This window comes from Megalobrama amblycephala, linkage group LG14, assembly GCF_018812025.1.
Source record: "Megalobrama amblycephala isolate DHTTF-2021 linkage group LG14, ASM1881202v1, whole genome shotgun sequence".
Lineage (NCBI taxonomy): Eukaryota > Metazoa > Chordata > Actinopteri > Cypriniformes > Xenocyprididae > Megalobrama > Megalobrama amblycephala.
Window position 1 is genome coordinate 8,899,685 of NC_063057.1, and position 12,161 is coordinate 8,911,845.

At 40.4% G+C, this 12,161-nt stretch overlaps 1 protein-coding gene across 1 annotated transcript; it reads right to left on the minus strand.

Moving 5' to 3' along the window:
• Positions 1-1,287: 1,287 nt before the first annotated feature.
• Positions 1,288-9,697, minus strand: LOC125245572 (scavenger receptor cysteine-rich type 1 protein M130-like). The gene is made up of 20 exons (XM_048156228.1): positions 9,560-9,697; positions 9,350-9,463; positions 9,147-9,242; positions 8,258-8,397; positions 7,421-7,716; positions 6,867-7,181; positions 6,349-6,663; positions 5,792-6,106; positions 5,387-5,710; positions 4,993-5,310; positions 4,506-4,808; positions 3,885-3,956; positions 3,425-3,739; positions 3,134-3,331; positions 2,946-3,041; positions 2,700-2,744; positions 2,466-2,528; positions 2,295-2,363; positions 2,087-2,137; positions 1,288-1,985 (listed from the first exon to the last, which is right to left on the minus strand). Exons 1-20 carry the CDS (start codon positions 9,695-9,697, stop codon positions 1,936-1,938), a joined length of 3,633 nt encoding a protein of 1,210 aa, XP_048012185.1. The 3' UTR covers positions 1,288-1,935.
• Between the last annotated feature and the right edge of the window lie 2,464 nt (positions 9,698-12,161).

Below are 12,161 nucleotides of genomic sequence, written 5' to 3' on the forward strand. Positions count from 1 at the left end.
TGTTCTCATAATTTAACGACTTTTTTCTCGTAATTTAACGAGTTTATTCTCAACATTTTATCTCGACTTTTTTCTCGAAATTTAACGAGTTTGTTCTCATAATTTAACGACTTTTTTCTCGTAATTTAACGAGTTTATTCTCAACATTTTATCTCGACTTTTTTCTCGAAATTTAACAAGTTTTTTCTCGTAATTTAATGAGTTTATTCTCAACATTTTATCTCGACTTTTTTCTCAAAATTTAACGATATTGTTCTCGAAATTGAACAACTTTAATCTCGAGATGGTTTTATTTTTTTACTATTGCTTGGCCCTAATCCTCTTCCGTACCTGTTCTGGTCAGTAGGGGGACTTGTTTCAAAAAACAATCATTGACTCAAAGATCTGATATGATCATCCATGTCATATTTTTACTTATTTGAAAATGTATTGGGTTTGAGAGGCTAAGTAAGCTTTTTATCTCTCCCAGCTCTACAAATGCACCAAATAAACCCAAGTTTAGCGCTTAATACTCTCCAGCTGCTGCTCGTCTGTAAGGGCAGGTGGGGTCCCACCAAAAAATTAAGTCAAAACATCGACTTCTATATAAACTGCATTAATAATAAATTGTAAATGTGTTTAACATTCTGTAACAAATCTTTTCAGATTTTCCAGAATATTTTAAGATGTAAAGTGAGCAGGACAAATTAAAACTTGTGCATGGCTTTGGCAGGTATGTATTATTATACTAAGCAGGGCAGCAGGTGCCTGAGTCCTCCCTAGCTCTACAGCGCCCCACAATTATTCAATGTAAATCTGTGGTGAAAATGGAACTGCAGCACGCGCCTCACTTATTTTTATGTTACCTTTACATGGAAAATTATATGTATTAAAACCATTTAAATTCAGCCTGATGGACCCACGGCCAACATGACCACAATAATTTTCACCCTATCATTCTGATTTACAGTTATTACTGGGTGAATGTCAGCACATGAATGTCACCCAGCTGTCATGAGAGAATGTGGGAAACACTTCAGGGTACATACAGCGCTAAAGTCTGACACCTGCAGAGAAGAGATACAAGCACTGATAACTGCTGGCGAAAAACACTGATAAGACAGATACATCACCCAAGGAGTATTCCAGAAAAACAATATACAATGTTTCATAGAAATATATTACATTTTGCATTTTGTTTGCAAAAAAAACAAAAAACAAAATGTGCTGTAACATTCCCCAATTTCACAATAATGATAATAATAATAATAATAACAACAACAACAAGACATATCCATGCACATAGTCAGTGGGACTTTAATTAATAAATTATAATGTTATTATAATTCATTAAAATCAATGTTAAACAACAATCAGATATCAAAGCAATATTCAATTTGGGCTCAAATATAAAACAAGTACATAAAACAAGCATGCATGCTGTGTACTGACTGTCACAAACCCCTCTGCAGGACATAAAGTGAACAACAAGCAAAGTCTTTACATTCTTCTGATGTAAAGATCCTTGATCACAGCTGCTGTTTGTAAACTTATTTCCTAAAGTACATTACAACATTCTTTAGCAAAATATATGTCCACTATCAGTTGATGTTGATGTGAAGACTAGAGCAGTGGAAGTTTTAAAGCATCTAAAATTATAACAATTATATACAAATTGATAGAAATGTTTAAATGAAATGGGATCACAAAAACAAAAACAAAAAACCTCTGGAAAGAGAAATTAAAAACTTTTTGTAAAAGCCATGAAAGCAAAGCATTTTTTTTTTTTGGTCAAAAACTGATTAAAATGTTATTGATTTAATAGATGTAGCAGATAGAAAATGTTACATAAAAGATTGGTGGAAAGCAGATGAAACTTATATAGCATCTGAAACGCTTAAACTCTGCAAACATTAATAGCATTGAGAGGATTTGAGGCAGTGGGTGTGGTTTGAGTTATACAGTCCCTCCCTGTTTTTCTGGCTCCTTCCCCACATCATCATAGTCTGTTATTGGAAAACAAGAGAACATTAATTTGTTAATATATGCTTTAAAAAATATCATAAATGTAAACATGTAATTTGAGAGAACAATATGAAACCCACACCTGCTGTGTCATTGGACAACTGTCGTACAATGATGACATCATCATAGTTTTCTGGTAAGTCAAAATAGACAAAAGTAAAATAATGAAAAAATTAAATGCAGCCATTAAATGTACAAAATTTGGGGCAAACAGTGCATACTGTATGTATAATTAAAATGCACATACACCTATATTGTTAAATCTGTAGAAATGATTATAAGAAATAAACCTGTATCACGAGGTCTCAGTCCAACAGTGATTACATCATCATAATTCTCAGGTGTGATTTGCTGCTCTTCTGAATGAGTTAATAGAAAAGAGGAAATCAACAGAAACTGATTTTACTATTCAGAGGCCTAATAGTTCATTTAATTTAGTGAAATCAGTTAAAGTCACTGACCTTTTGGCCCTTCAGTGGTGATGACATCATTATAGTCAGGAGCGGCTCCTACTGCAGAATTTGCTTTAAAAAGCATAGATTCAATAAATCTTTATCCAAATTATTATGTGCTGAATGGTTTAATAATAATTTAAACTCAGTTAAGAAAGCCTGCTAAGTGAATGTTTTAATCAATTTAACATCCATTCATTTTTGTATGTAGCACATAAGATTGTTATATTTCAGTCCTCTAACCTGAAAGAAGCTCATCAGCATCTTCATACCCAGAATGCTGTTCTTCTGTTATGGAGGAGTAGATTTATCATAAACATGTTGAATCACATTGACACGCACTGAATTACTACACTAACCCTGTATTATTTCAGAGAACACACAAAAGTCCCAAAAATGGATCGATGTTATTTACTCTAGTCACCACTATGAATAAAGTGATTACCCTTTTTATATCCACAAATCAGACACTATGACACTGACACTCACCCCTCTGAGTGAAGAGATGGTGTCTATGAATGGGTCTGCGATGAATCTCCTCATAAACAGCCTCAGTCGTGCTCCTGTGTCTCCTCTCAGAGAGAGCTGTGAGTGTAGAGAGACAAACCTGCTGTCAGTTCACAACACATGACTGATCACACACTGAATAAGACACAATATCTCTGGATCTCTCCTACCTCTCCTCATCACTCTGTTCTGCTGAATCAGTATAAGCAGTGGCACTAAGAGCAGTAAGAGCACAACTCCCAGTACAATCACAAGCACAGAGAGAGACGGAGGAGTTTGTGAACAAGAGACTGATGTTGAGCTCACTGTCTGAGAAACTGGAGGAGAAGATGATGTTGTTGTGGCAGGAGTGGTGGACACTGACAAATCTGTCAAAACAGATACAAACACATTTAATACCATGCAAATACACAAATATTATTAGCAATTAATGAATACATTTTATCAGTGTTTTCTGTGACCTGCACAGGTGAGTCCAGCGTGATCTTTGTTGGAGCAGTCAGTGTGGTTCTTCAGGGAGAGAGGACAGTCCCACAGGTGAATCTCATTCCCTCTGCACTCGACTCTGTTCAGCCACACAACACCTTCACCAGCACCAAAGACTGAATTCCCATCAGCCCTCAGTGCTGCTCCACAACCCAGCTGTCTGCAGACCACCTGAGCATCGCTGATGTCCCACAGATCATCACAGACTGAGCCCCACACAGCGTTATGATACACCTCCAGCCTCCCAGAGCACCGGCCCTCCCCTCCACTAAGTCTGAGAGGAAGACTCTCTATATAACACATACAAGACTGACATTAATTCCCAGAAGAGTACTATCAGAACAGCAGCACCTACAGGGGGGAATATGTGTGTTGCGTGAGATTAATTGTGGTCAAATGACTGTTATGATGTCCTTTGCCACCAAATTAACTTACCTGAATACTGTCTCTTGTAGGGAGATGTAGACCATGTCAGATAGCTTCGAGGGGACTCATGACTTTTCTGTTCTGGAATCACAAGTTAGGGCATTATAAACATTATTAATATTTGTTAATGTTTATTAATAAGACTGCTAATGTTACCTAATGAAACCTTATTGTAAAGTGTTACCAAAAAAGTATATGTTTCAATAATGCTGACAATTTACAGTGTCACAATGACAGTCTTTTGGCAGTGCCTCAACTGTTGAAGTTCAGTGTGGATAGATTACATGAAGCGGAGTTAAACTACACTGATAACAGTTGGGTGTGCATATGCTACATACAGCTGTGGATCGCAGTGAAGTTCAGTGGGATTTTCTTCCACAAAATGATAAGAAGCACTCAAATACCTCCTTTGGGGTGTGTTTTATCAATGCATACAGTGCCAGACATGAACATTCTTTTAATGTTTGTGGGGTAGTGCTCAAAACGGAATTCCTTAATTTTATTGGGTTGACCCTAGTATTTACATGAGTTCCTATGGAGACTACAATAGGACAACAGTTCAACAGAAGTTTGAATGTGTCATAGCAGCGCTCATTGGTTGCTCATTGGTTATATTATATTATACCTTACCTGAGCAGATGATTTTGACCACTTCATCTCTATTGCAGTCATTCTGTCCCCAGGGTAAAGATGGACACTGCCACAGGTTAGAATCATGTGGTCGACATTTTACTTTATCTAGCCAGTTAGGAGCTGATTCTAGTCTTGGTATAGAATTGGAAAAAGCACCAGATCTTCCACAGTTCAGCTCTTGACAGATCAGACTCGCTGTGTCTCTGTCCATCTGGTTCCAGCACACATTACCCCAGGATCCTTTGTAGAAAACCTCCACATTCCCTTCACAGCCCTCAGTTAACCTGATCTCTTTAAACTCTAGATGAAAACATGAGTGCAACCTTAGCTTTCATCCAACCCCATTCATTTCAACTACTAAATTTTATATATATATATATATATATATATATATATATATATATAGGTGATAGAAATATCTCAAATAATATTTTAGATTTTAAATGTTATAAAATAACAGTTTTTATTTTTTAGTTGTGTATACCTGAACACACGACTCCTACATCCTCCTTGTGTTGACAGTCATGTTTTCCCCAGCCTGGAGAAGAGCAGCTCCACAGGGACGTCTCATTCCCCTCACACTCCACCTCATCCAGCCATATGGGTCCAGAACCAGGACCAAACCAGGCTGGTACCTGCTGGTTACTGAGGGCCACTCCACACTGCAGCTGTCTGCACACCACATGGGCATCTTTAATATCCCAGGAGTCATCACACACTGTCCCCCATGAGCCGCTGTGAAAAACCTCCAGCCTCCCTGCACAGTCTCCCCCAGAACCCACCAGCCTGATGGACCCGTGACCTGATATTCAGAGAAAGAAAAACACATTAGTGATCACTAACAACTGAAGAATCTGCCCAGATGTTGCTCTTCTCACCAAGGCAGGTGATTGACAGCTGTTGTGTGGAGCTGCAGTTGAGAGTTTGTGGAGAGCTGCAGTTCCCCAGATGAGCTTCACTCCCAGAGCACTGGAAGCCCGTCACACACTCATGACTGTGTTCAGGACTGGATGAAGAGGAGCCGGAGAAGTTCAGCACAGAGCCACAGCCCAGCTGTCTGCAGACCACAGAGGATTCAGTGAGACTCCAGGAGTCCAGCAGAACTCTCCTCCAGACCTGATGGATGGAAACTTCCACCTCCCCCTCACACTGTCTCTCTCCAGACAACCGCACCAGACCATCATGAACAGCCAGAGAGGAATCTGAGTGAAAGATGTGGCACTTTATTAAGATATTACAGGGTAGTTAATGCATTTAATATTTTTTCAATAAAATCCCCTCACTAGAGCAGATGACTCCAACATCTCGTCTATGAGAACTTTCAGCTCGACTCCATGAAGAGATGGAACATTCTGAGAGTTTTGTTTCATTCCCGTCACAATCAAACACATCAGCCCAGATTTCACTACTTCCCTCTCCAAACCAGTCTGATCCCACAACAGACACAGCAATCCCACAATTCAGCTGTCTACAGAGGACACTGGCAGCTCTCATATCCCAGCATGCATCACACACTGTGCTCCATTTACTGATGAACTGAAACTCCACTCTTCCAGAACAAGAGTCTGAACCATTTACCAGTCTGAGATCAGTGTAACCTGTGCAAAGAACTTTTATCATTACAAGGCCCATTACAAAAAACATCTATCATACAACCTTGACTGAGAAACATATTCTCTTCATGTGTGCAATCAAATATTGCTTAACATTTCAGTAACAATGCAAAAACAACTTATGGGAACAAAGTTGTATAATAGATAATTTAAGATTGGTTACAGTAAATCTAAGACATGATACAGTACAAAAACAAATAAGGAGACACTTAATGTCAATACTTTACCAGAACAGATCAGTCCCACATTATTGACACTGGTGCAGTTGTGTTTCTGTGATGATGATATGGAACAGAATGAAATCTGAGACTCATTTCCTCTGCAATGAATCTCTTGTGTCCACATCTGAGCGTCTCCTTTGCCAAAAGCATCTTCTCCCAGCACCTGTACAGGAGCCCCACAGTCCAGCTCTCTACACACAACCTCTGCATCCTGCTGGTCAAAGGCAGCAGCACACACTGACATCCATGTCTGATCATCAAGTATCTCTAACCTCCCAGAGCAAAGATGAGAACCACTAACAAGTCTGGAAGGTTTATGACCTGTTTAGATTACATGAACCACAGTTCACAGTAGTGAAAAACACATGCTTGGTAATTAAATGCCAGTAATAACAATGCAGATGTGTTAACATACAAACTAAGTTTTACACATAAAACACAATCACTCTTTGTGTCAACACAAATTCTTGGGCAACAGGTGAAAACAACAAGTCTGGAATGCTTTTAAGTAAAGCGTTATTTACCTGAACAGATGACTCCGGCATCCAAACTGTGAGTACAGACATGTATGCTCCATCCTGATGACCCACAGTTTTTCACTGTAGACTCTGATCCAGCACATAAAATAGTATTCACCCAAATTGGTCCTGATCCTGGTCCAAAATGAGCACCACTCAGAGCATCTACAGGTTCTCCACAGTCCAGCTCTCTACACACCACTGCAGCATCAGCCAAATCCCAAAAATCATGACACACTGTTCCCCACTGACCTCTATGATGAATCTCCACTGTACCAGCACAGCGACTGTTACCACCAACCAACCTCACATTTTTTTCACCTATATGTAACAAATGAAATACAGAAAGAGACTATGAGTAAAACAAGGATATTTCAATTGCTGCTATACTTTTTAAATGTACTCTAGAAATTTATTTTGTAATGTACACAAGATATAGTGTACAAAATTTTTGTCTTAACATTTATATTTAATGAACTTTGAGGTATATTAAGAAAAAGCACAACTTAAGTGTATTTCTTTTTCACATGGAATAACTTACATATTATTTTAACTCTTACCAGCACAGAGAAGCCCCTGGTAATTATCATGTGAACAGTTGTGTTTGTGTGATGGTGATGTTGGACAGAGGTGAATCTGAGACTCATCTCCTCTGCACTGAATCTCTTGTGTCCACATCTGAGTGTCTCCTTTTCCAAAAGCATCTTCTCCCAGCACCTGTACAGGAGCCCCACAGTCCAGCTCTCTACACACAACCTCTGCATCCTGCTGGTCAAAGGCAGCAGCACACACTGAATTCCAGGTGTTCCCATGAAAAACCTCCACTCTTCCAGAACAGTGAGAATCTCCAACAAGCCTGACACCTTATAGCAAAAGATTATTTATATATATATATATATATATATATATATATATATATATATATATATATATATATATATATATATATATATATATATATATATATATATATATATATATATATATATATATATATATATATATATACACATACAGTTTGGCACTACATATATAAACTTCATCTATTTGTGTAATTCTTGTCATTAATTTTTCTACCAAAAAGATACATTAATGTGAAACGGAATGAAGGTAAAATAATTAAATATTTTATAAATGGCTAATTTAAAGAGAAAGTTCAGCCAAAAATAAAGATTCTGTCATCATCACTCACCACAATGTAAAGGCAAATCAATATGGATGTTATTTCATAAAATAAAGTACATGCCACATGGAAAAAAAAAAAAATGAAATCACCTTTTGTGTTACACAGACAAAGGTCATTCTAGCTTGGACCGAATTTAGCGTGAGCAAAAAAATAAAATAATTTTTATTAGAAGTCCTCTGTACCATAGGGGATGGAAGGGACAGGGTCTTACTCAGGGGATCGTCGAAGCTGCTGTTCCTGTCCCAGGGAAGAGTGCTTCAGAACTTGATTCCTACGTTTTTTCAACCATGACCAAAAGGCTAGGGAAGTGTTCTCAGTCCCAACAGAGAGGAACGCTACGGAGACCACACCCTGCCCAAAGGGAGGAAATGTGTGGAAGTACACATATAGACTGACCCATGGGGCAGTACTACATATGGAAGATCTCTGGGATAGGTTCTACCTGGCCAGGGAGGAACTACTACTGGAATAGAGACAGGGCAGGGCAGAGCCGCCCCGGGAAAGACATGGGTTTACTGTCAGGGAAACCATATAATAGACAAACACATATGGGATTACCCACAATGAATCTCATCATATCTACTTGTCGACAGCACACAGGAGGATACCGGCTCCACTTGGAGATTATAGAATCTCGCAAATGTGTTAGGTGTCACCCAACCCGCAGCTCTGCATATGTCTGCCAGAGAAGCACCGTGCACCAATGCCCAGGAGGAAGCAACACCCTGAGTGGAGTGAGCTCTCACCCCTAAAGGGGACGGCTCGCCTTGGGACTGGTATTCTGGTAACTGGGGGGAACGCATATTTGCGTAAGCCCTGGGGCCAGCTGTGTGCCAGTGAATCTGTGCCGAGGGTCCCCTCGGTCAGGAAAAAAAAAAAACAACTGGCAATGAGCAGACTCCTGGGAGGCAAACAGGTCTACCTGTATATCCCCGAATCGGCTCTAAATCATCCCAAAATCGCGCTGTCATGTTGACTGTGTCCAACTCCACACAGAGAAAAGAAATGCTCTGCATGGGTGAGAGCTTGCTCTTTTTCCAGTTGACCCAAAGCTCCACCCAGCTGAGGTGCCTGAGCACCAGGTCCCTGTGTTCACATACCTGATCTCGGGACTGGGCCAGAATGAGCCAGCTGTTGAGATAGTTGAAGATGCGAATGCCTACTTCCCACAGCAGGGTCAAGGGCAGCTTCCGTGACTTAAAAACACAGACAGGGACAGCCCGAAGGGGAGGACCTTGTACTGGTATGCTTGACCCTTGAACACAAAGTGAAGAAATGGTCTCTGTCGAGAGAGAATCGAGACCTGAAAGTACGCTTCCTGCAGGTCGATCGCTGCAAACCAATCCTGGAAGCGAACACACATGAGGATGCATTTCAGCGTGAGCATCTTGAATGGAGCTTGTGAATGAGGGTGTTGCTGAGAGTGAGAAAGCAGAGCACTGTTCATTGTCAGCACAGACCCAGTATGGCCCAGAGGTATTGGAAACTGCTCTTTTATTGAGAAAGTGGGTACCACTGGTGCTGGAGCTAGCGGCAGAACAGAAATAAAATGAAACACAGGATTCTCCATCCGGCCCTCCTCTAGGGGAAGGAGCGGTGCCTTCACCATCTCCTGGAACAGAGCAGTCCCCTCCATCTCTGGGCCAGCCATCTCAGGGACACTAAGGTATTTTCTTCTTGGAGGATTTAACAGTCTGGATGGGCTGTGTGTTTTTGCTGTGGGTGGCTTGGGGCGGACGGAATGGTTCAGGTCTCCCTAGAGCCAGTGCAGCTGCAGGGAGATGCCCTTGGTGATACGCAGGCTGGAGGTCAGCCCGTGGCGGATTGGTGCAATATCACGCCAGGGCAATATGTGTTTTATGGCCTCTGTCTGCTTTTGGGCTGCCAAGAACTGCTGGGCAAAGTCCTCGACAGTGTCATCGAAGAGGCTGGCATGGGAGATGGGGGCGTTGAGAAAGCACACTTTGTTGGCGTCCTTCAGCCAGGTTCAACCAGAGATGCCTGGGAAAGCATGGCCATCAACTTCAAATTCGATTCAGTGTGAGTAACCACCCCAGAGGGGGGCAACTCAGCCTTCTCATTCTTTTCAGAGGACAAAAGGCTATTCTCTGATGCAGCGATAGCAGTGAGAGCATGTACAATCCACAAGTGCTTTCTCAGAATGCTGTTTGCCCAGGCACATGATACAGCAATTGTGGCTGTCAGATGAGGTCAGGAAATTACTGCATCCAGAAACACACGGACGAAAAGACATCTTGAAAAAGATGCTGATCGCCCATGCTTGCTCTTTTAGGGAACTGCTTTTTCATCCGAAACGGCCAGGGATGAAATGCTGTGCTGTCTGTGCCACGCTTAACACACACACCGCTGCAATGTGCCTCCACACCAGAACCCACGAGCTGTGAAGCAAAAAATAGCAATGAAAATTGCTGTTGACGGAGAAACTCCTATAGCAATTACAATTGCTTTTTTGCTCTCTTAAGTATAGAAATTTGCACTTAATTGCAGGTGACTGGAATATAAGCGATCACTCGACAACAGCTCTGCTCCGAAGCAAAGTATGAATGAAAGTGAGTATGCCGGTCCTATTTATACCTATATGTCCTGGTAGGTACATACAGGCATAAATAATCAATAAATGATTTTCTGATCCAGAAAATCATTTATTGCTTTTTATGCATCAGTTAATCATGCCAGTGACTAAATGTTCAACTTCACATTGTTTCTCTTTGTAGTATGAAAAAAGTCTGTTATTGAAATTGTGATAAAAGTATATAGACTACAGAAAGTGATCAAAGAATGCTCCTTTAATAATCGCTGAAGCTGTCAATCACACAGCGGGAGTTTATCAGTGACTGAGTTCTGGACTCTCATCAAAACTCCTGTTATAGTCAATGACACCTTCTACACTGCACAATTAATCTCTTATTTACATTGTGTTTGCACCATTGGTTATGATGAAAGGAATCGTAAGAGTGCAGAAATTGAGCTGCAATGTCATCAGCTACAATGCTGCAACCTTTCATGCGACAGGAGTAGATCTAAATATAATGCTATAGCACTTTTCACAATATTAAAAAGTATTAAAAACTCCACATGCAGAGTTCCACATGTAATACTTATTTCATATGCAAGATGTTAGCCAATCATGGCAGTGGGTGTTTACATTCAAGTCTCACAGCAGACACACCCCTTCCAACAGAGCGTTCAAATCAGAGGGCTAAAACAGGGTAGAAAATGTCATTTTATTTCTAAATTATGATGTAAAAATCATACTAGCAATATCATTGGACCTCAGGAAACATTATAAAATAATAAAAATGCAGTTCATGATCCCTGTAATAATATAAAAAATTGTGAGATTTGGAGTATGCTAACCTGAACAAAAGACTCCCGCATCTTTAGAGTGATCACAGTCATAAAAACCCCATTGTATTGATGCACAGTACTTCAGTGTTGATTCTGATCCAGTACATAACATAAGACGTGTCCAGATTGGTCCTGATCCTTGCCCAAAATAAGCATCACCCAGAGCATCTACAGGTTTTCCACAGTCCAGCTCTCTACACACCACTGCTGCTTCAGTCATATCCCAGTCCTCATGACACACTGTTCCCCACTGACCTCTATGATGAATCTCCACTCGACCAGCACAGGAACTGTTACCACCAACCAACCTCACTCTCATATTATCTATATAAGAAATAGCAAGAAACAGAAAGAGGGAGAAAAAAAATATATTGTGAAGTTAATATTTATTTTCCATCTATAGAAATAAAATTTGATTTTACTGCATTAAAAAACTACTCAAACCTGCACACATAAGTCTAACATCATTGTAATGAGAAAAGTTGTGTTTGTGTGATGGTGATGTTGAACAGAGGTGAATCTGAGACTCATCTCCTCTGCACTGAATCTCTTGTGTCCACATCTGAGTGTCTCCTTTTCCAAAAGCATCTTCTCCCAGCACCTGTACAGGAGCCCCACAGTCCAGCTCTCTACACACAACCTCTGCATCCTGCTGGTCAAAGGCAGCAGCACTCACTAACATCCATGTCTGATCATCAAGTATCTCTAACCTCCCAGAGCAGCGAGAACCTCCAACCAGCCTGACT